Consider the following 25,703-nt stretch of genomic DNA (forward strand, 5'->3'; position numbering starts at 1 on the left):
CACTCTGAGCTGTCACTGACTCCACTGCCCTGCCCTACATTACTCACCACTGATCTTACTGCCCTCACAGTGTTGGTGGTGCAGGTCCTGTGAACTCCTCATATGGCGGAATTATGGCTGAAAGGGGCTACGGATACAAATATTCAATCTAGCAGCCCAGGCTGTGGAGCAACAGACAGGAGGAGTGGGATGTGGAGCTGGGTGGGGTATTATAATTGAAAGACCTCTTCAATAGCGATAAATAATGAAGTTTCCCCCCGGGGCCATTAGGGGGTGGGGGAAGGGAGTGTGTCAGATGGAGAGAGGTGTTCTCACATATATCGAGCCAGCCTGTTAACCCCCCGCTGTGTGAAGCTGGGAGGGGAATATGATACGGGTGTGAAAACACAGGAACAGCAGAGGGACTCACTCACACTACTTCATTATGAATAAACCGGAAGAATCCTACAGATGATGTAACCTGTGAGGTGTTATGTACTGACATTACAGCAGCAGTTGGGAGTTCACATTAGAGGATTATACCAGTTGTTAGAGGTCATGTTCGACAAATCACACATACTTGGCCCTTAACATCCACTCTTACAGTTTCATTTCCCCTGAAGAGAGTTTATGATATCTTTAAAAATCTGTTTTACACTATCATAAATATATGAATCAGCTGGTTCCCTCTCATAGCTGTGATGTGACATATTCAAATCCAGGCCTTAATTACACATTTAAATTCAGATATTCCAGGTATCTTTTTATAAACACTTCACCACATTTCTGATTCATCAGACAAATTTTTGAAAACCTCTGACAGAAATTGCACCATTTAAATACGAGTTGGTGCTGACTGATCCAGTTTGTGTTGATTTAGTGACAATTTTCAAAAATTCAAAAGTTTTAATGTATTTTTTTCAGACATTCCAGGGAACATTCCTTTACACTCATATTATGTGAATATGAATTGAAGTCAATGGTAATTTGTTCCAGACCACAGTTTTACATTGCAAAGCAACAAAAGACTAAATATTGAAAGTGATGGCTGCCCTGGTTTACATGAAAAAAGGCTACATCCATCCATCCATTGCATTTTTATTGTAAGTAGTCCAGACTTTTCTTGTACATCAATGATTGATTACCATTTATTTCCATTCATAATTTTCAATAATAATAAGGTGCAGGACATAGGCTTGTATGTTTATTGCCAATAAATTAATGGAAGTCAATGGAAAAGTAAAAAGCTACACTAAAGATACATTTGAAAAAGGTGAGTAATATATTTGAGACTATTGCACATTAAATTCTTGAATTTCAAGAATTTCTCTATGTATTCTGAACAGAGTTGAAAACCCTTCACTACACAGAAGCTTCTGAAATTCTAGTGAAGCAGTGACCCACCCAACACACTGCTTGCTGTGCGTGAGCGAGGCAGCTGATGTCACCACCAAACTGCTGTGGAGAAATGCGCATATTTTGACAGCAGTTTTGTCCCTGCTCTCTCCAAACAGAGTTCTGCAGGTCACACGAATGTTGGATTTCTGCATTATGAAGATACATTAGCACCACATGCAGCTGCTAAAATCATTCAAATATAAATTTCTAATTTCTGTTTTCCACAACTAAAATGTAAGATGTCCGTTTTTTGTAATGTTGCTGCTATGACGTCAATATGACATCAGCAGCTTTTTCCGCCTGACTGTTACTACTGGGGCTCACACAGGTCACATATGAAAAATAGGTGAGACGCTGAATCTCCCAGTCACATGACGCAGCCACATGGTCAGAGGTGTGTGTCTCATGCAGGCAGTGTGTCCCAGTAACATGGCTGCAAAATGAAAACACATGACTCATCTTGTGTGATCCTGGCCTTACTCCTTACTGTGATGCAGCACAGAAATCTTAAATCTTGATTGATAAAAAATAAAAATAAAAACAAATACATATGTTACTGTAACCAGGAAATAGTGGACTAGTGGTTCTGTGTCAGAGGAGAAACACCATCAAGGTGCAAACAAACTTTTTGTTCCCTCAAACTATGCCTCCCTGCCACGCAGGACACATGCTGCTACCTATAGTATATGCACATAGTAATTGGCACACCCTCAAAGCACTTTCAAATCAGGCAAAATTAGCCGCATGCTGCCGCTTCTGACAGATATGAGCTTTTCAATCCTCTTCCCAACTGAGCAGAGGAGTTTTCTGTGTCTTAATTACCTCACATTTGGCACAGTGCACTGCAGAGCTAGCAGGAGCTGCAGGGAGATAGGGACTCAGCTGAGACGCTCAGACAGCGGTTGGTGACAGAAGCCAGGGGAGGACGCAGCAGAGAGACGGCTCCCAGCTAGCGTGCCTGGGATGACAAGAGTGGTGGTGGTGGTGGTGGTGGAGGAGGAACAGGGAGGGGGGCAGAGATCCCTGAGGAGGGGCAGAAGAAAGAGGAAGAGCTAGCTCAAGGGAGAATTCCCCTCAGGCACATATGGCAGAATTGAAACATCCATATGCTGGCGTAAAACATAAGAAATTCAGTCCCTCACTCTCCCTTCCTTTGGAGATATTGTGTAGTGGCTGGTCTGTTTTATTTTGCACATAACTCTAAATCCCCCCGGATCGCTACACAGTGGTACGGCCAAGACAGGGATGTCTCTGAGGCTCCAGACTGGGAATACAAGGATGGTCAGTGTGAGGATGGAGAAATAAACTGTACACTACTATACAGCAAAGATGAATTTTATATGCTGCTATGCTAAGAAATCAATATACTCTGTGAACGTCTGATTAAAAACAGGCCAACAGGCTTTTTTCCAGCTTGATTAAACATGCCTTTTACATCACCCTCTATGATAGACTGCAGAGTGGGCACTGGCTGGCCAGAGCTGTAGCCTTCAGTGTCTGTCACTATGTAAGTGAACATATGCAGCAGTGTGGTTATTTTATGTAGAATCAGAAATTCAGAAATACTTGTGTCTTATTAGCCAATAAGAACCAAGTATTCCTGAATCTGACAGGTTTGTCAATTCTTCAATGGATGAATATATTGCCCTGTAGCCAGCCTAACTGTGGCAATGGTAGCTTTGTTGTGCCTCCTTGGCTACCAATGCCAATCTTTTTATTTTATTTTATTTCATTTCATTTTATTTTATTTTCATTCCATCCATCATCAAAACCACACCTATACCATAAAGTTGAGGTAAATAGAGGCCCCACTCAGCTGTCGCGGTCCAGCCAAAAAAAATCTCTAAATCTATCAACAATGTGCAAAGTTGGCAGCACTGCAGGCTGATGGAACCTGTTTGAGCCAATCCATTTTGAAAGGGTGACGGCTAATGGGAAAAGTCCAACCGAATCAAGTGGCAATCATCTGATCAATGGTGGTCAGTTAGGGACATTAACGATTATAGGGCTGGCTGTGATGTTGTCATTGAACCAACACCGGTGGATTCTCAGTCATTTAAACACGCTGTATGTATACGCAGCGTTAAACTGTTGTGCCAAATTACATCTCTTATCACATTTTCTTGCAACTTTGAAAACATGTTTTGGCAGCAAAGTGGCGTCAGCAGCATCACATCTGGCAGCGCCAGACCGATCAAATGCCATAATTAAACAAAATCCTGTTAGTTGGTGTAGCTACACCCCAGGGCGCCAATTAGTTAAGGGCACTTCAACCTTATTTTCTAGGGTCTAAATCTGTATTTACAATTAAATCATCTAATGGAAACCCTCCTTTGAATATAAGCTCCTTTAGGTAGAAATTAATGTGCATGTCTCAGACCCAGCCACTGTTTCCTCCGAGGTGGTTGATGGCGGAAAAGCATAAAAGGACCCTGCAGAGAGAGTTGACTCCTGCAGCCGTGGGCAATGAAGCACAAAGGCTGCAAAGGCAGTGAAGCACTCAAGGTGTTAGTGTAAAAACTGCTCCTGTATCCGTGCTGCAACACCCCGCTACCCAGGCAACATGTTTGCTCGCTAAGTCTCTAAATTATAATAATCGGACGGCGATGGCACTGAGAGAAAGACGTGATGCTGATGTGAGATGTGACTTGTTTTGGATGTAAAGAAGCATTCTCAATCCTGTCTGCTCTGGTGGCATCTGGGTGGGGGCTGTTTCTGTCCTCCTGATAACGTACGGTCGGGCCAGCATGTACAGTGTAAACCACACAAAGTAAATCGCCTTCATTTGTGCTCCCTTCACTAAACTGCCTCTATTCCCTTGACGCGGCATTGATCCGTCTTCTCCGGGCACTGTCTGTGCAAGAAGACCAGCGCCATCAATACTGCATCAGGTTCAGTCTAAACAGCACCAGAACTCTTTTGCAGTCAATCTGAGCAGAGGTAATAAAATACAGGCCTGTCTTCATTCTCAGGGTGAGGGTGGTCACATGGTGGCTGGTCCCACCCCACTGGATGACAGAGTAAATCTTTCCTTTTGTGCCAGGAGGCGAGGTTAGGAAATGATACAGGCAGAAAGTGACTTTTACATTTTTAATCACCTCCAATATTAATTAGTCATCTCTGGCAATTAGTATTTGGTCTTTTCATCAGTGGGAATCAGCTGTTCTGAGAGGATTAAATGTTTACAGAAGAGTGAGTTAATATTTGCTCGCTGCAAGTTAAATTGAATTATCTTAAGAATTACTTCTGAGTGCTCAAACCCACCTGAGCAGCGCTGGGATTTGAAACCATCCAGTTCCATCCTCTGGACCGCAAGAGGACCAGATTTGGGCCAAAACTCCATCTGACTTCTTGTTCTTCCCTTCCTCCCTCTGCCTCACTCTCTCCCTTCTTTCTCTCTCTCTCTGGACCATGGTGGTTTATCTGGCAGACGCAGCAATCTGGAGAAGCACAGAGATATTAAATTAAACCAGGAGGAATCAGCCATGCAGCTGCCACAAAGCCCCCTGGGAAATATAGTAAAAAATGTAAAGTGTTTCCAGAGGATGATATCTCCTATGCTGGCAGCTCATTGACTTCAAGCCTTTTAGCTCGCTCATTAGCCTTTTAGCTAGAGCGTATTCCACAGACCCTGGTGGCGTCACGGTCGTGCTGATGTTATGTCTTGCCTTTTAATTAAAGGCCTAGAAAGACGTCCTCTGAATCCATGTGTGTATTGTTGTGACACAGAATGCAGTTTGATTGTGATTAATGCACAATTAGGGTTTTGTGAAAGACTTAATGTCTTAATTGGTTATTTTGCTTGAGCCGCCGCAGCGATGGGACTGACCGAGGGCGCTGTGGCTGAGATGGAGAACCATCTCGTCCAACGCAGTAACCCCAGGCAGCCATCTTTGTTCTATTTATAGGACGCTAATTGAGGAATTTTCATTTTCCATCCCAATGAATCTCAGTTTGACAGGCTGCACATTTTCCTGGTAGTAGAGCTCAAGGTTATATTCATACAAAAAAATATTGTTTTTATGTGTGGGTGCTCTTTTTAGTAACTCCCTTCTAATAATTTAACAGAGCATCGCTAATACACATTAATTTGTTCTAATTGAATTTGAGGGTGCAGTTCAACTGGGGCAGATGTATTTGTCCACATACAAGGACATTAAAGCTGCTCAGAGCAGGAGTTTGCATTATGCTGATTGGTTGGTATTTTTAAAGGAGACATATTCTGCCTCTTTTCCACAAATTAAAATAGTTCCTAGGTGTCTTAAAGACATGTCTGTGACATGCTTCGGTCAAAATACCCCAAGGATAAAACAAAACAGCTCTTTTCATCCCCTCAAAACAGCCCTGTTCAGAACGGCTGGTTTCAGTGCCTGGCCCTTTAAACGCAAATTAACCACTGCTTGCCCCGCCCCACCCCTTCTACTGGTACCAGGTAGGGGTGGTATTATGCAAATTCAAAGAGAGAACTGCACGTGGATTTCAACCTAGGGAGCCTGAAAATTACAGTCAATTCTCACTTTTGGGGGGGCAGAATTAAGGCAAGAAAAACACCCAGATATATGTTAAAGAGTCTTCAAAAAGTGATATTTCCATAATATATCCCCTTTAAGCTGTAAATAATGACTTTGTAAGTGGTTACGATTAAAGCTTCTAAAAATTAGGCTTCTTGATTAATTAAGAAACTATCAAAATTGAAAAATATCTTCAGATATTCCACTTTATTTATGTGACACTCAAACTAATGTGTGGGTGTGGTTTTGTCATATTTGACAGTGACAGTACTGCCCACAAACTGTTGCTGAGCCTCTTTAGGCCACACCACATCTGTTAAAAAAAAAAAAAAGTAAATATCATGAAAAAATAACCAGAATATGACTGAATATCAAAACATTAGCATTTGCATTCATTTGCTGATTTATTTCTGTCTGCATTTATGAATTTTAAAAAGAATACATTCAGAATTTTTATTTATTTTCTGCATTTTGATTATCCTAATTTTCTTTCATGAATAATATGCACTGATCTGCACTGTCAGCTGTGAGATCTTATACAAACAGGTATGTGTCCAGTCACCTGGGTTTACCATAGGTTCCAGTCAAGGTGGAGAGACATTACAGAGATGATAATGGAGGAACCTGAGCTTAATTTCAAGAGTTACGTATTTCTATGATATTTTTAACATTAATATTAACAGGGTTTAATTTCCCCTGCAACATGTGAACGGGTCTGAAGACTGTTGTGATACCCTGTGTGTAAGAAGGCCTAACGTCAGTGGATGATTCCTCAGTCAGAGGGTGGAGCCAACACTTTGTCACTGCTGCCCTCCCTCTTTATACATGCAGAGACCGGCCAAGGACGGCACAGACGTATTCCTCCCAAAATACCTCTGTCAGGTAACACAATGACAGGAGACAGAATTTGAGTGATATTTCTAAAAGTCATCCAGCGTCTTTCATAAATAGCTCGGCTGCCGTCCGTCCTTCACGACTTCCTTCGCCCCTGGCAGGCTGATTGATAGGAACGCACGTAATCCATTATTTTGGCCCATTGATTGAGCCCGACAATCAAAGATCAGTGTTGTGGCAGAGGTAACCGGACCCTCCTATGAGACGGCTCCGTCGCACAGGCGCAGGCAGAGGTGTCAGCCGCCTGCCTACTAATCACCCTGTGCTGTGAGTAATGGCTATGAAAGCAATCACGGGGGAAATGCATCATCTCCGCAGACCCTCGATCTATCAACCTGACTCGCTCTCATTTGACTGAAATGCATGCCAACATGAAATATGAAGCTTTGTCAAAGGCGGAGGGAGCACGTTGGCTTCAGAGCTGCAGATTGTAATAATTAAACACACACCCATTGTATTTCATCTATTGACACGTTTGTGTTGCGTGCTTCCTGCAGCCGTTTTTCCCTGGGTAAATGTTTGGTGCATAATTACAATGCTTCACCAGTTTATACAGAGTTACAATACACTAACAGCCATTTTCCACTTCAGTCATCTTTCAATTTGTTTCCCCACATGATATCAACAGAGTAATGGCGGCGGCGGCTTGCTTGCACACCACCCGTTAACTGTTTGTCAGAGAGTTGGATGAGTTTCGCCCCCAAACAAAACCCACACAGGCGTTCTCAGCTAATCAAACCCCAGGGCTCCAGACTGCCCTTACAGGGGCATTTTGCCTCTAAAATTTGAGTCGGTGCAAGTCAATTTTTCATCTTCTTGCACATGTGCAACCAGTAAATTTGCTCATTTTCTTTTAAAGGAGACATACCCCCTTTCCACATATAAGGGGGTATATGTGGAAAGTATATGTTGTTCCCAGGTGTCTTAAAGACATGTCTCTTTTCATCCTCTCAAAACAGCCCTGTTTAGAACGGCTGGTTTCAGTGCCTGTCCCTTTAAATGCAAATGAACCACTGCTTCCCCCGCCCCACCCCTTCTACCGGTCCAGGTAGGGGTGGGGTTATGCAAATTCAGAGGAGGTGGAGGAGGAGAAGAGAACTGCACATGGATTTCAACCTTGAGAGCCTGAAAATTACAGATTTCTTTGTCAATTCTCACATTTTGGGGACCGGAAGGCAAGACAAACACCCAAATATAAAGAGCCTTCAAAAAGTGATATTTCCATAATATGTCCCCTTTAACACAAGTGAAACCTGGAAGGTAGGACTCAAATAATCTGGAATCTGTCATTACAAGTGGCAGGCCAATGTTTGAGGATGATGAGGTGAATAATAAGAGAAATGTAAATATTTGCTTTGCAAGTCAATTTACGGTGTGCGCCCCTAAATTTTCTGCTTGCGCTCCTAACATTTTAAGTTAGGGGAGCACTGTGCTCCTATTAAAAAAAGTTTGTCTGGAGCCCAGAGCCCCACAACACTTTCCATGGCCCGTCTTTAGAAATCTGGCATATGCAAGTGTTTGTGCTGCAGAGTTTGGCTGTGCAGATGTAAATTCACACAGCGAGGGCAAGGGGGGGTTCAGCGTCCCACCCTTTCCAACCACAGGAGTCCTGGGTCCCATCACCTTGCAATCTGCAGACTGGCCTCCCTGCCCTCCTCTCCATCATGCAGTCTCAACAGGTTTCCAAAAAAATATTTGCACCAGCAGCTGCAGCATTTGCAAGTTCAAGAGTAAATCAAAGCCGAGAGCCGAAAAAACATCAAGGCATAGCTCGAGTGGAGAGCACAGAGGACGGTCAGACTTTTCAGCAAAGCAGAAAAACCAACAATGTCAAGAGGTGTCTCTCACCCCTGTAATGAATTCAGAAGATGAGTTATGTTTTTGTAGATCTAATGAATGCAATATGTGTAACTGTGGAACAAATTGCTGCTGAATCTCTGGAAATGAATTCTATAGATTTTCCTCTCGGCTCGTTGTGCTGTTCTCTCAGTGAGGGTTACTGCTTAATTAGATGGGAGGAAGCCTCTGTCAGACGCCCCCCCTGCCTCCGACTGAGACTCGAACTCTCCAGTCTGTCATGTAGCTCGCTGATCGTTTAACAGGAGCTTCAACCAATTACCTGACAGCACATCTGAAGGAAAGAATGAATTCATTTCCGCAAAACTATAGTTTCGACTTTGTTCTTGTTTTGGAAATGAGTCACCGCTTCCCAACAAAGTTTGTGTTGCTCGGGAGACAACAGTGTAAACTGGATTTGAATTCAAATGCATGATAATTAAAGCTAAATGCTGAACAAAAGAAGACGGAGGTGGACTAAGACAATACATATGATAATCCAGGATACAATAGGAACCATCCCAGGGGAGTGCGTCCATAAAACCCATCCGAGTTTTGTAGGCTAATCCTGTTTGTTGATCTAACAGGTACCAGACTGGCTGTCTATCTAATATACAAATTACAGAAGAGAGAAAAAAAGGTCCCATGCCCAGGTATGAGAGTCACACCTGAGGTCATTGACTAGCCTACTTTGTCTCAAAGGGCTTTACATGGTATCATAACAACACCCTCACATCCACTGAGGAAAAACTCCCTGAAAGCCTTTAAACAGGGAAAAACTGGAGAAACCTCAGGGTGAGCAACCCAAGACGGTCACAGCTGTGCAACATCACAACCTCAAGTGTGATGTTGTTTTTCTCCAACGCATCTTTCAGTGCCATATTTGTTTGTTTATGTCATCATTTACGCACAAATTGTTCTGCAGCTGCACTGGCACTGACTGTTGCTAAGCAACACAAACATTTTCCTGACCAACATACTACCAACATACTATACTTACATTGTCTGCCTCAGTGCTGTACAGTATCCTGGCTTCTTTCCTTTTACTCATCCTCTTCTGATGACCAGAAATCATTTAATCCAAATGTAAAATATGGATATTTATCGTTGCTGTTCAAAGTATGTCATAGTATAACCTATATAAGATCTAGGCTATACCCATTCAGTGTAACATAAACTAATAGTTAAAGAGGAACTATGCAGGATTTTCAACTTAACTATGCTAAAATCATGGGATTGACGGACTGACGTCATCATCCCTAGAGCTAGCTGTTAACATTGCTACAAAGGACATTAAAGTTGCTTTGATTTGGTGTAAAGACGGGAAACTCATGAAGGGATTTTTAAACCGTTACACAGTGTGGTACAGTATGTGTGTGTGTGTGTGTCAGAGAGAGAGAGAGAGAGAGAAGTGAAACAGAAAGAACTGCACAAAGAGAAAAGGATTTACTCTCCTGTGAGATCCAATCATGATGAAATATTAAAAAGCCTACATATGGCGCCATAAACCTCTTTCTCACCTTGCTCCCCCCGGTCTGATCTGGCAGGCAACGAAATTAATCACAATTGCTGTGATCAGTGCAGCTGATGTGACTGGTGGCACTTTTCTGAAATGTTAATAAAGCCATATTCAGTGGTGCTCTATTCTCGGCAGGAAGTTTGTAGCCTGTGGCTGCTCACTAAATCTCAATGACTTCATTAACTCATTACCATGAGTCGCGGCGTGCGGTGCCAACAGCAATTAAAACACGACAGAAAAGAGAGGTGTCCTTGGGCCACTGTTCCGCTCGCGGGACTAACGCGCCTCACTAGATGTAGCAGGATGATTGACATATCAATAGGCGCCGAGGTGGATTAAATGGCCTCAATCAATATTCAGATTTGTCTCACTCACGCCTCGCGCCTGAAGCAAACTGTGCACACCTTGTCAAGTGTTGTTGGCTTTTGTGCTCCGGGGCTGCGTGACAGCTCTGCAGCCGAAGCAGGATATCCTCCGTCACATCCAGGAAGCTGACGTGCTCTCAAGATTTGATTGGAATTTTTAACTGTATAAAAAAAAAAAAATCTTTTTAACGTATGGTAATTGATAAAAAAAAAAAAAGCTAAACAAAAAAGGGGCGAAGAAGTGAAGAAGAAAATTCCTAGAGGGCATGAAAAGTCACTGGGATTTTCTCCCAGTGCAGGAAGGACTGGTTAATATTCATCCAAATGTCTGCCTTATTATTCCTCATTCAACCAGGAGGCCAGAGAGACAGAAGAATCCTGACTGTCAATGAATATGTCAGAACTTTAATTCAGCTCTGTCTTTTGTAGAAATACATTCATTCACATTCATTCAATTTAAACATATTCATGAAGCCAATCCTCCATAGTCATGACACTGCATACTTATGTTTCTTTTATAAAACGCCAGCAAAATGGTAATTAAATTGCAACTGTGGGCTTCTGTCCCCTGCGCTGACTTAAAGAAGCCTTTATCTTAGCAAATGACTGACAGTTGATTATGAAAAACCCTGCGTTTCTTTTCTCTCCCTCCTGCGTGAAGACAGTCCACCCACACCTTCTGCCTCTGTGCGCACCATTGTTATGGCTCCATTGTTAATGAGTTTAGAATTAACTGGCTGTAATGACTGGAGACCGGGGGCCCCTGCTGAGGCTGATTGTGCTGTTGAATGGGGAGCTGGAGGAGTAAACGTATAGATGGATATGCACACAGCGTGCAGGTGTCTGTGTCTGTTGTGCGGAGGAAAAAAAAAAAACAAGCTCTGGCAGAGCAGGGAGGGTCGGAGCGGTTACACCTCGCTGCTCGGTGTTGGCGGGCGGGCTGACATCAGGTGTCGTCCTGTGCCTGTTCATCTACATTAGGGGATTGGTTTTATTGTGATTTTTTGATACCCAGCATGCATCAGCTTCCAGAGGTGTGGCCTCGGTCAGCTGGGGGTGTCAGACGCTGCCAAAACTAATCCATTATTCCCCGAGTTAAAGCTATTAGTTCATCTGGAGAGACATTCACATCAGCTTCACAGTAACAGGTAGTGTAATAGATCACAGGTACACACAGACAGCCGGTTTAAAAAAAAACTGTCAATGATTTAAAAAAAAAAAAATCAAAAAGTTAATTCTGGTTTAGACAGACATAGCAATGTAAATTGAATTTCACATGCTAAAAACAAGTTTTAAGATGATGTCTAAAATGAAGTTAAATGCAGCTTAATGACCACTTTAATGCTGCAGGCAGTCAGTGTTATCTACTGTGGGGGGTTTCCAAATGACACATTTTTCGGTTCTTAGGTGTGGATGAGGAAAAAACAGGAGCTTCATGTGCATGAAGTCAAAGGATTGGCCACTTATCCTATACATTTCTTGTTTCTACATTTGTTTTTATTTTATTTTTCAGGAGTTTTCAGGAGGTTTGACAAACTTGTCTCTTTATAGCGAGTGAAGAACTGGACATGAAAACCTGGAGCCAGCTAAAAGAGTAGAAATAAACTTTCCAGTTACTTCTAGGTTGTATTTATTTTACATGATATATCTCATAAACTGGCAACCTAGCTACAGCTAAGCCCAGATAAAATTATAATCTAGTTGGAGGGTGTGTGAACCATTACAAGTTTATAGTCCTAACCATGGCTTCAAACCACAGAGCTCTGTTGTCTACCCCTCCATGTATCCAACACCTTAGACGTGGATGGAAAGTCATGACTAATATAACTTAGTGCTGCTGCAAGTAACTCACGGAACCATGTCCACGTCATACGCTGTTTTGCTCAAGGATGCCCCCCCCCCGCTGGGACGGCATCACCGTCAGGGCCTCGGGGGTTGAGGCAAAGGTCACTATTGGCCGTTTACAGCGTCCACAGCCGGTCAGCAAAGGTTAGCTGTACACCAGCGCTTAGCAAGAAAAAGAAAGGGTATTAAGTGGAGTGCAGCAGACTAGCTGGATTTTGAAGCCTTTCCTGCCTCCTTCTTCTCCTCTTCTTCTCTTCCCCTCTGTCCTGCAGCATAATTCTCTATAATGAGCTTGTGGACAGGAGATGAGATATGATTCTTGGAATTAAAACAGCATTTTCTACTTTGATCATCCAGCAGTGTGTGAAGCACTGAAATAAGACTCTCCCCTTCTTTATCGAATCTTTGCTCTCACTCTCCCTCTCCTTAATCTTTCCCTTGCTCACTCGCCCTGCTCTATCTGAGCTTGGGGGATTGCTGTATGAGATGGAGAGTTAATGAAGAAAGCTTTTTTTTTTCTCCCCCTGCAAGCAGAGGACTGGTGGTAAACTTTGGCAACTTTGTACTTGCGCTTTTGTTAATCACGTCACGATCGGCTTTCATGCTTTACAATCTCAACCCCTGAACCACTTAAGCATAAATATTTAACATCATTATTCTCCAGGCCGATGAGAATATGTTTTAAACAAGTGCACCAGCTGCTAAACAAATGAATCAGGACTATTTTGTGCTCTTAAGGTTGAAACAGTCCACGCCACATCATCGCTTTAATGTCTTTTCATTACACACCATCTTATTTTACATCACATACAGGAAAAACACACACAGATCTGCTCTCTCTCTCACACACACACACGCACACACAATCACAAGTGGCCTTGTCTTCATAAACTGAAAGTGAGATGCAACATTGTCAAAAAGCCATTTAAGATGTTATCATCTAATATGGAGGCTGACGTGGGCTGGTGCTGGCAGCGTGGTTATGTAAGCAGCTTTCTCAGGGACTGATAGCAATCCAACACACCCAGCAGGGGTGCGCGCGCGTATGTGTGTGGTGTGTGCGTGTGCGACGGAGTGGGGGGTGAAACAAATCACACTTTCAGTACGCGACATAATATTGCACCCAGTGTTTTGCCACAGGTACAGAGACATTCACTCCTTCGTGCCAATTGATTTGTTAATATGCTAATGCGCCGTGATTAGCGAAGCAAGAAACCGAGCGCATCTTCGCTCAGTGAGGTGTTGATTGAAAGAAATCAACAAACCAGGGTGCCAGATAGGAAAAGAAATGCACATTTTGGAAATCAAAACTCTTGAACTCCATTATATTGTAATAATTAGCCCACAGTTGATATTTAAAGGGCAGCTTTGCATGTTTTTCATGTTGATCTCCATCGCTCCACATGGCAACTGCACTGTGAGAAATGATGGACTAGGATCGCCCTTTTGCTGAAGGATAACATTTGGCCTCAGTCACTCTAATTGTGAATATATTCAGAGTGTCAGTCGTTTTTTGAGTGTGTTAACTAAGACACAATTCCCTGCTTCTCCCTAGTAGTCTCCAGGGTGGTGGCAATAAACTTACACATGACTATCAGATGGAGATAACAATGTCATTTTCTGTGTAAAGCCCTTTGAGACAAACTGTGAAAATGGGCCGTACAAATAAACTCGCATTGCCTTGCCATTTAGCTCACTAACACTGCTAAGTTAACGTTAACTTGAGCGTTGTAGCCTATTGTTCTTGATGTTTGTGTATACTGAGACCTTGAAACATCAGCAACAGCACTGCAACCTAGTCTGACAGAGAAGAAACAGTCAGACAAACAGCAGGTTGTGAATAATTGAAGTTTATCATACGAGTACGGCAAGCAAAGCAGGTCAAAGAGGCTTTACCTCCATGTGCCAATGTTTTCACTGAGTATTGTGCTTTTTGAATTTAAACTCTGTGTATTTCTATGTATCTGTATCTACCAAGCTCCCAGATTGCAGCAGCAATTGTCTTGACTACTGTTGGAAGAAATGACGCCCCAAAGACAGAAGCTGTAATAAACTGGAAGTATCCTATAAAGCATAATTACAGCAGTTCAGACTTCTGTCTCCGAATGAGAGAGCCAAGTCGCTTCACATGCAAGAGTTAGCACAGGTCAGGTATGATACTGACTGAGTGATGCAGTTATACTATTGGATGGTTGGCTAAATGTTTGACTGGCCCCTGAAGGCTTGTCACAATACCAATACCATTACTCATTCCATACCACGATAAAAAACAAAAACAAAAAACAGAACCCATGTACTTCTAAATTCACTACTTTATTAGAAAAAAAACAGTTTCACACAACTGTCAAGTGTTTAAGCTCCACTTTGCTTCAACAACTTTTCAAACTGCACAGAATTTCAAGTGCAAGGGAGAAAAGGATCCATTGTTTTTCATTTTTCAGCTCATACTTTTGTTTTCACTCTGATTCAAACGCCACACCACTGGCAGAGCATGTCATGTTTCCATGACGAATGCCCGGAGAAAGACGAGTGACGCGTCATGTCTACATGAGCTCAAACTTGTGCCGTACACCGGGCGCTTGGTGCGGATCGAGCGTTCACGTAACAAACAGATCGCGAGTTTGACTGCAGCTGGAATCGACACAGCCCACTGAGGACAAAGCTGTATATCCGGTACATATTTTTTGCGTGTTGGCATCGACTTTTTTCGACCAAAGTATCTGTTGGCTGGCTGTTGCCTTTTCAATGTGACTGGGTCATAAAGGAGCATGTTTAGGGACGATGTTGCTAAATTAACATCTACACATTCTTCAGACCCCTTCTTCTCTGCCTAGTAACTGGTAAACATGTCGTCTTAATGGAGCATGTGTCAGCCACTGTTTTAGTCTTGTTCTGTTGTCTGACAGCAGAAAATAGCACAACATGTAAATAAGAACATCTCTGTTCAGTTTGGCTGTAGTACATGAGCAAAGAAAGGAGGCTGGAAGCAAAGAGACAACAGGCTGGAACCGGCTAACACCAGGCTGAATGATTATATGACCCAATGACGTCTGTGCTATTCAACAAATTACACCATCTGTAAATGAAGCAATTTTTCTAGCAGCATCCATGATTACAACATTTCACACATGGTCAACACATGTAGTGGGTGTGGCCTACAGTAGTCTCATTTTGAATGTGCTCTCAGCCTCCAGGCTGATGAGCCGAATGCATCAGCACCAAACATGGTGTCTGAGATATTGTGTGTTATTATAAAATGCAAGAGTACAAGAGGCCTTAGAGCCATAAAAAAACATTTAGCTTTATTGCAGCATGCATCACAGTATGGCCTCTGGAGTCAATACTCCCATTATGAAGCCTCAACATGAGTGAAACGCCCATTAAGACCAGTGAGACTCGCAATTATGATCGTTAAATGAAGTTTTAGCAAATCTCCATGTATTTGGTACAATACATTCTTTCTCAGTAGACATCATTGCTGGACCAAACAGCACTCAAATGCATGGTTTTGTGCAAAAATGAAGTGCTTCTCTGTGTTCTTCTATCTGAATGTGGCTCTTGACGACTCGTAGAAAAAGTCGTATTACCTGTGTTAAGTGTGAACGCGAGAAACATCTGCAGCGGGATGATTTCAGGAGATATAGCCAGCCGGAGTGAGGGTGGCTGGAGCCGGAGCGGCGTCGCTGTAGAGCATGTTACCTTTAGGCTGAGAACCTGAGCAAATATTGTTGAGTGCTGATGGTGGGCATGCTGGCAAGTAGATTTGCCCTGGAGAGGGAGCTTCTCTTCAGTACGCTGACTCCTCTGCAGCTTTTCTACTCACAGTCGTCTTCCCCTGTAGCGGTGCTGCACCAGAAAGCCGACATCCCCCCCGCTGACTGCACGTAGGTGTAGCAGTTGACTGTAAAAAAAAAACAAAAAAAAAAACCCAACAACACAGTCTTACTCCAATTAAGGAGCATAACCAACGCTATTTACCGCTGAGCTCCCAAACACACTGGCGTCATGTGCGGCGCAGCTTTAGAGGTCTTGTTTCTGTAGATTCCATCCCTGCACTGACAGTCAGTTTCAGACATTTTGATTTATCTCCTCTCCTTGCACTGCCTGAAAATTGTGTGTCAAAGTAACTGACTGCTTCACATGGCCATGCTGTGACAGGAAACGATTGTTTGCTTGTTGCTGAGGGGAGAGAGTACGGCTGAGTCTCTCTGTAAGCTCTCTTCAACCGCACAGGTCTCTGTTGACTAAAACACTGCACGCATCATAAATATGCTGCATAATGTTGAGTCAGGAGAACTCTAACTAAGGCACAGGGATCAAGGTTTGTTGTCACATTGTGTTTGTCTGAGAAACCTGCACTGGAACGCTCAGTAAACAGATGTGTGGAAGGCCTTAAATGTATCAGTTTGGTTGTTGGCAGCACGGCCACAAACAGATGATTTACTGTCTTTACCTCGACCAAACCTTAGGGAATACAGTCGGCTTAAAGCGGCTGAGCATTTTCCTAAGCTGTACCCGGGTTCGTCGGGTTCACCAGGTCCCATGCTGCTACATGAATACATCCTCATTAACCCCGCCCTCAGCAGGCATCACCAGACATCAGATATGGACTAAACAGGATGTAAGAGATGACAGAGTGTGTCCACTGGGGGAAACACGCCACAGCCATCAATATGGCAGCCTTGCATTACATGTCTGATTGATTCATCATGGCATTGATTAGTTATTGACTGGAATAACACTCAAGGTCATTGAGCAAGAATCTCAAGTAGCGGTTACCTTGGTACAGTGAGGGGTTGATGTCAGATTTCACTGCCTCATGAGGTCACAACGACCATAATAAATCTGAGGGGGGGGGGGGGGGGGGGGGGTTGAAGAGCTGATGATCAATATCAGTATATGAAAGATCAGGAACAATCAAGGGTCAAACTGTAATTTGAGATTTGCGTGAGTGTAGGGAAAAATTATGTTTAAATAAAATACATAAATGACTCAACCGGTATTGCAATATCTTACATTATAATATCACAGCATGTCTTCAGCAAACAGTTCTGATGAATGATAAAAAAGGCAGGGTAAGACTGATATTATAAAGAAAAATACTTACTTAAAATATACATTATATTGAGAGTAACATATAAATCATTTACAAAAAGTACATATACTGTAATAGAAAGCACAATGTGTGCACACCTGTGTAGTTGCAAAAAATCTAATACAACACTTATTTTATGAAATTATTTATTGTATTGGGTTATTTTATTTTGAAAATGCATACAAAATTTAAAGTAATCCTTGTGAGGAAGCCAATTCACTTCAATAGAAAAGAGTTTGTGTATGCATAGCAATTACTTTGCTGTTACTGCTGTAACTGTGATTATGTATGTGTCTTTGTAAATTTGGCTAAACAGCTGCCCCTGCAGTGGCAAATACAGGCGAATAGTATAGTCACAGTCACGAGGTACCAGTGAGGAGAAGTGACAGCGTGTAGCGGTTAGCGGTACTTAAGTTAAACTCTCTCACCCATAAAAAAAGACATGCTAACCCACTTGCCAAATGGCCACTGGTCTCTTGGCGAAATGGTTAGCATCGTCGCCCGCAGTGCAAGAGACCTGGGCTCGAAGCCCGCTCAGGGCAGGTCCCAGAACAACATCGGTCACATTAACATTATAAATTTGTTGTTTCTATTCTAAAATGTATAGTTAATAGTCAAGATGACAGAGGCAAAGGAACAGTTGCACACAGAATCCAGCTCAGTGTATAATCTATGGTGTGTTCCCTCTCTGCTGCTGCCGACGTTCTCTGTGTTTCAGCATCTCAGTGCTGCCTGCGTATTCCCCTCACAGGGGATTTCATGCAAACCTCCCTCTACGTCTATACTAGTCAAGCTCATCAGTGTATCTACAGCAACGGGAGCACTCTCACCTCAAATTATTAATGTTCTGCAAACTATGAAAGTTCATTCAGTCAGTGTGTGTTTAAGGTCAAAACTGGTTGGTATGGTTCTGAGACCCAGGACCTGGGGAATGCTTCCCTGTGGCTGCATGTTGCTTTGTGGGAGGCGGTGGTGGTGAGATGGCAGATGGTAAATCGATAGTGATGGATCAAAGTGCCGCATGGCTGGAGCCCCGTGGTGTCAGGGCGCGGGGAATGACGGCGACTTTTTTTTTACACCTCCTCCCTTCTTCTCATTATCCTCTTCCCCACTCCACCTACCCCAATTCTCTGTCTTCATCTTGAGATTCCCTGCTCCTGTCTTCCCCCGCACTCGGTGGCATTTTGTATGTGTGTGTGCGTGCGCGTCTGAGAGCGTGTGCGCACAGAGAAATTACATGATTCTCTGTGTCATGGCGTCAGGTGGCATCAGCCAGTAGTTGATGGGAAGATAAAATGCAACACAATCGATATCCAAGCGCTAACATTATTCTCATTTGCAGCAGCCTCCTGCACCACGTGTGTCCTTGTATCTGTGGCTATAATATGACATGTGTTTGACTTATGAGGTGTTATTCCTGAAGTGATGCCACTGTACAGCTTTTTTGTGTAATGTTGCACTGAAACAAATGTCTATTGTCACTGAAATTGCCAGTTTTATATATTAACCAAGAGTGGTGTTCTGAATTTAACTGAATTGTTGCTTTCCAGCACAAAACTGTAACTGTTGCTTGTACAATGTGATTGTATGTTTCTTTTCTATTACCACACAAGCAGCACAGTTTAATAAATAACTACCTGGTTCTGTTTTCTAGGGGAAAAACATTGGCCGGTCCGCTCCCAGAGTCACCATGGTAGGGATGGCTGTTCTTTGTTCAAGGGTCAAAGCTGCCTCTAACCACTGCTTTATTTATGGTTTTTCAGTTAATGATTAATGCTGGTGATATAAGTGTCAGTGTTTGGAGGCAGCTTATACCTGGAGTGTTAAGTGTAGTGCAGTGCCTTCATGTTGATCTATCTATACCTAACCTTTGTATATTCCTCCTTGACATGTAGCTTCCTGTCTGTGTCTGTTTTGTGTGTTCGGGGTGTAACGGTACAAAAAAAAAAATTCTGTTTGGTTAAAAAAGAAAAGTTTTGATTATTTTTATTAAAGGAGTTGTTATTTTTTATTTATTTTTTTAAAGAGTTGACAATATAAATACCACTGGGATGTGACTAGCCTATAGCTACAGCAGGAAAACAGCTAGCCTGACTGACCAACAAGCAAATTAATTAACATGCTGTATCCTGTATATGAAATCTTATACAAACAGAAGTATATAAATAACAATTTGTGAGTTTTTCTTGTTTGTTTGTTTAAAAAAAATTGCACTATTATGTAACTCTAGTTTTTACACAGCCAGGTACGGAAATGGAACAATGTCTTCATAACACATTTCAATACCTAAGGAGTAACTGTTATCAGCACCAGTGAGCCAATAAGCACGCAACAAAGCGCTAATAATGCAGGTAGCTGGTTGGCTGTCTAGTCACACAAACACGTTTGAGTGTGTAATGAGCTTAAAAATTAAATAAGACAAAATTTACACTGTAATTTTCTTCTTGTTGTATTGTTGTAACATTAAGGAGTTGTAGAATTGTATCAGTACAAATATATACATTTTTGGAATGAAATCCAAACAAGATAGTGTTAACTTTAAGGCTTTATGCCCTGCAAAGATCAGGTACTATTTCAAATGGTTAAAGACAGCATGCATGCACATGGTTTTAGCCAGTATGTTTAACTCTCTGTTTTCACTGATATTAATGTTGTTTAGCTGTCAGGAGCTAACTCTGATAGCATGACCTAGCTGACGTTGGTGGGAGGATTCTCCTTCTGTGGAATCTTCTCCCCATTTGATTTGATCACATAATACTGGGTTAGCTCCAGTCTACAGTCAACTAACATGGACTTTAGGCAGGTTAGTGATACTGTTACACCCCTGGTTCTGTTTAGATCTATGGTGTGCTGATGTGGGCTAGACTACAAGAAAACATCATAAAGGGCAGATTTCTATTCCACATTGTTTTTGTTCCCAGATAAAATACAATTCTATGAGAGGAGTTCAGACCTAATTAATAAAACAACAAACCAAAGTAGGGCATAGTGCCTGTAAACAAGAATGTTCTGTACCTCTTGATGTTTGTTGCAGCTGGCCCACATTACATTTTCTTTTCATTGTGTTGTGCCTTAAAAACCCAAATGGTCCCATTTTCTCTCCTCTGTTTAAATCCTGACCTTTGAAATGTATGTCTTGAACTGTTTTACTGAAGCTTCTGCTCTGTGTTGTCCACTCTACTGAGATGAATGTCCTAACCTCTCTGGTGTGCGTGGTCTGCGACTCTGTCCGTCTCAGTGGAGAGGAGGGCTGGTCTATAAAGGCACGGATAAAGGCAGTTTTGATGATGTTACTTCTTTTATTTTAAGAAGACATCAGAAAAATCTGTGCTTATCCTTGCTTACGATATACGGACCCTCCTCTTCCTCCGCTACCTCTTCCTCACTCTCCGCCTCCTCTCAAAAGGAAGTCTGCTTTTCAACAGCCTGCAAACGGAGTCGGTTGGTATGTCAATCAGCCGTTGGGAGAAATGGCTTTTTTATTTTGGCGTGTTATTTCTGCGATGTGACACTGGATGAAAATGCCAAACTGTGACACTGTTTGATTTTCAGGAAAGATTATTACCTTTAAGCCCCACGAGTCACCTCGGCTGTCGGTAGTGAGGGAGTAGTGAAATCAGACAAGCTTTGCAGGAACACCATGAAGCACTACTTCAATAAAATGGATCTCTTATTGCCTTTTAACACACGGGGTCACAGCGGTCTATGGTGGGTTCACTGTCTATCACATTTCAAAATGAACTGGTTATGAAGTCCATCTCAACCTCCCGCCCCCTCCCCGTCCCTGCTGAGACTATCATGGCGCGTTTTGTGAAGCTGGAGTGGCAGTGACATGTCAAGTGACCGCTTGGCCCCCGGTGTCTGGGGGGTGATTGGGAGTTATGAGATAAAGAGCAATTCTCACTGACGCTGTGGAAGGAGACGGTCTGGACTGGGATTTTTGTGGCGCTTGCAAGAGAACGGGAGCTTTGCAATCTGCAGCTCATTAATGGAGCTATCTATGAATGCATAATGATATCAGTGCAGCTATTAATTTCAACCAATTCCAGACATGTCTTAATTGGTTTTCACTCATCAGCAGACGTGAGATGTAGGTTAACCGACCTGCTCTGCAGTGCATTTACAAATGTAGGTATAACAATGTTTTAACGGTCATTTAAAAATGTATATGCTACATTAAAAAAATGCAGACTTTTTGTTCTACAGCTGCAAATGCTGCAGTGAGACTAAACTACTGCAGTGTTTCCTCTACATTCATTTAGCAGTGGCGCACCGCCACAGCTAAATCCTAGCCGCCGCTGCTTCAAATTTCTTTCTTTTTTTCTTTTTTTTAAATTGTCGCTAATCCACCACCGCCACATGCCTCCACCTTCACAGCAGAGTCCTGCACTGCACCTCGCGAGTAGCTACTAAGGTAAACTACAGATAACTATCTTGCTCAGTATCTACTCTTTGCACCCCCTCTGCACCTCGATGACAGACCACAGCCTGTTTTTCCGCAGAATCATTGAACTCAGGTGACAGAATGACAACAGACTCAGGACAGATCAGTGGTCACTGTTGCCGGTGTTTTTTTTTTTTTTTAATTAGCGGGTTTGATTCTCGTGTCGGACGTCGCGCTCAGTGCTGGTGAAAAAGAAAAAAAAACTAAAAAGTGTGTGTCAGTCCGTCGGGCTTATGATGATGTTATTGTAGCGCATACAGTAAGTTTAACAGGACATATCCTCTACTGCGCTGTAACATAAACGTGCATAAACTCCCCCTCCTCTCCGCGGCCGTCCGCTGGTGCGAGTGGGAGGAGGGGTAACGGCGATGACGGCAGCGACAACGACAACGACGAGACGGCAGAACGATCCTGTGTAGGAGCTGTCCGTGCGGTTACTTAACCAAAAGTCTCCTGAAGAAGGCCCAGGTTATCAAACTAAGAGAAATATGACCTGTGGTAGTTTGTTTGAATAGCAAAAATACATCATGACATGAAGTTGTCATGAAAAAAAAAAAGAGATGTTGATTCGGTGGAAACCCGGCTTTCTCATTGTGCCCTGTTCCTCTGTAGAGGGTTCACGGCTCCCAAAAGGAGAATTAGTGCCACCAGCTCGACTCCTAATGTTCACTTAATACAAGTTGATGGAAACTTTATATTAATTCACATTTTTTTTCTTTCGGAGATATATATTTTTTGGAAAATCCTGTAAAATACCCCTCTTAGATTTTAGAAGGAAGGCCAACTCATGGATGCATAAACGGACAGCTTATGATAAGACCATAACTCTGTCAATTCATAACTCCGCACAACACAAAACTAAACTGGAGGCAAAGAATAAGAATGATGCCGCTGTTTGAACATTTGTGGTATCAATTAAGATCCAAGCTCAGACATCTGACCTAAGGATCTGAAATCAGATGTCTTGCAATTTTGGTAAGGATTTCATTTGTTCAAGACAATGCAATTAGACTCGTTTTAAAAATGCTACTGATCTTTAAAGGGGTAGTTCAACATTAAATTCATGCAAAACCGCTGATGCACGTTGCCTTCAGGGGCAGTTTTTCAGCAAGCAGTCTCTGTATTTACCTCGAAAACAACTCTGTCTCCTAACGTTCCGTTATTATCTCATAGCGTGGTGAATGTGCAGGTCACAACTTGTCCACCAGAGCGTTTTGGAGTTGTTGGATTGTGTATTTGATGAGTTTGATGCGGGAAACCAAGAAATCCCATTAGCCTCCGTAGCGTAGCTCTGAGCAGCTCGCCGCTCCGCTCGGCCGTTCTAAAAATAGCTCGCACCGACAAATAAAGGTAACAAACCTACTGCTATAGGGATTATGGCAATAAGCCAATTTGCCAAAGTGTTGAACTATCCCTTTAAGAAGAGTAGGTTGACTTGATAAATGCACTGACTTGAAAATCAGTTTGGCTTATTTCAGTGGTATGCATTGCACATTGCATGAGCAGAGTTTTTACTGTATTTTTTTTAACTGTATCATAGGCAGACATTCATTATTAAAATGAGACTTTCACTTAGAGATGTAGGTTAAGTCTTGTCAGGGTTAATCCTCATTTTGAGGCAGAGTCCAAACTGGCTCGCAGTAGTCGCTCGATTACGATTGAGCAGTGGGAGCTAAAATTAGCAGAGCTGGAAGTGCTATAAATAAAATTTATAGGCATTATCACCAGCGCCGCAATTGGGTCAGAGTTAAGCCTCGTGCCCTACCAGTGAAATCAATGAGGATGTAACGTCAGCCCCCGTCCAGGGGCCCGAAGCTTTGTCCCCTACTAACCGAGTGAAGTGGGGCTATTATGGCAGTTAACATTTAGCGATTAAATGTGAACACTCTTTGTCAGTTGTTAAATGTCAAGCCCACGGTGACTTCCCTTTCCCCCCGCTTCCTATTGCTGTGAGAGGAGGGCAGGGACACGTTCGGAGCAACGGGCTGTCAACAGAGCCAGTGGGACAGAGACATCCGCATTCATACCTGTCACATACATTTTGTACACACACACACACACACACATACGCACACCACCACCTCCACCTCCACCTCCACCTCTGGGCCTTTCATAACTCCAGTAGCTCCACTTGGCAGGGCTAATGGGATGGCAGGGCCGTTGGTTTTAGAGAGGGATGTCATGAGGAAAGTGGAGCAGAGAGCTGAGGATGGGTCTCTAATAGATCCGGGGAGGGCGGAGCGGGGTTGGGGGGTAGAGGGGTGCCTTGTGATCACTGGGCCATGATGCTGTTTCTTTTTTCCCCCATCATATCTCCCCTTTTTCATACTTCTTTCCCTCTCTTATCTGCTCTCAGTCTCACTTTATTCTGTACCCGTTGTATTTCTCCCCAGCTCTTTACTCGCTCGCCCCTCCCTCACTCCTGCCCCCCTGCTCTGTGTTGTTTAGAGATACCAGGCCATTAGGGTTTCCATTAAGTTGTGGCTGTCTGTCTATATTGTCTGTGTTTTGTAGTCTCTCTGTATCCCACACAATTTTTTTTTCTTCCTGCGTCTTCTTCTTCTACCCTGTATGCACTTTCAAACCAGAGGAAGGATTTCCTGCTCTTAGATCCTTCTTCACAGAGGGTGCATGAAGCATATTCTGCCGCAGGGTTTCATATCTTTAAATCAAACTTGCAAGTCTGAGTATCAAACTCAAAATATGCATCACACGTAAGATTTGAGGGAATGGAAGAGACAAGAGTCTGAAGGAGTCGGTGCAGTTAGGGTCTGATTTACTAAGAGAACTAAATCACGTGGTCATGGAAACATGGTTGGTGTACGTTTAACTGGTGATCTAAAAAGAGTCACTGTGTAAACAACAGGTGCAAACAGCAGTATTTAATTGAGGGTTTGGCTGGTTGTAATTATTTCCCCCATGGGGAGTTTGGACAGAAATGAGGCTCAAAATGAAACTGATCCAGTGGAGCTGAGGTTTTAGTGGAAGAGCCAAATAAAAATATTGTTGAGCTACAGCTAAGAACTTGTTGAGACTGTAACCAATGAGGTTAAGAGAGCAGCAGGAAAACTGTCTTAGAATAAAACCTCAGGATATGCAAGAGGAGAAGCCTCAGACCACAGCTGAGCAGCAGGTGCAGCTCTCTGTCTGTGATGAGGAGGTAACTGGGACACCAGGGCCTGATAGCATACAGTGATGGAAAATCTGTCTGCAGAACTTGAGGATGGATTGTCATTCACAAGTGCTCAGACAGGACACCCCTAACCACAATCGGCAGCTGTTCACTGCTGCATCTGGTCTGATGGTTCTAAACTCCCCAACCAGAGGGATCAAAGATGGAGTAAAGGTTGTGGTCAAACCCAGTGGTCCCAGAGCTGGGGACTGGAGAGGGAGGAGAGGAGAAGAGCACTATTGGTTTCCTTCATTGAATCCAGAGTGCCCAGAAACCTTTGGTACCCACCCATCCTGTGTAACACATAGGGACAATATCACGAAATCTGTTGTGGGTGATCTTAATAAAAACAGCCACAGTAGCTGGAGTGACCCTCTCTGCTCCTGAGATTTACAAAGATGCAAAAAAAAGAGAGCTCCTTCTTGTGATCATTTTGTTATCTATCTCCTCTCCATTGTGCACAGTGTTGGGCAGATTAGCACCATTAGTACTTTCCAAACATAATATATTCAGATGCAGTCACAATCATTCATAATTACTTTGAGGCTTAGGAAATTGGATTGTGAGGGCCTAATCAACCTATTTGTATTGTCTCCTCCCCCATGGAACGCCCCATGTTGCATATTCATTAAGACAAAGGTACTA

The 25,703-nt window shown here is 42.9% G+C and overlaps 1 protein-coding gene across 9 annotated transcripts in view; it reads left to right on the forward strand.

The window, feature by feature from the left end:
• Positions 1-25,703, forward strand: part of LOC311002763 (shisa family member 6) — a gene marked incomplete at both ends in the record, with an annotated part of 65,925 nt that overhangs the window by 23,593 nt on the left and 16,629 nt on the right. For 6 of the 9 annotated variants that reach the window (XM_083994249.1, XM_083994243.1, XM_083994244.1 and 3 more), the window contains one exon: positions 19,097-19,135. The exons of the other annotated variants lie outside the window; for them this stretch is intronic. In XM_083994249.1, coding sequence (XP_083850375.1) covers positions 19,097-19,135 — 39 coding nt within the window. The remainder of the gene's footprint in view (positions 1-19,096; positions 19,136-25,703) is intronic. 9 annotated transcript variants of the gene reach the window in all.

The sequence above is a fragment of the Trachurus trachurus genome (genome assembly GCF_905171665.1).
Source record: "Trachurus trachurus genome assembly, chromosome: 19".
Taxonomy (NCBI): domain Eukaryota; kingdom Metazoa; phylum Chordata; class Actinopteri; order Carangiformes; family Carangidae; genus Trachurus; species Trachurus trachurus.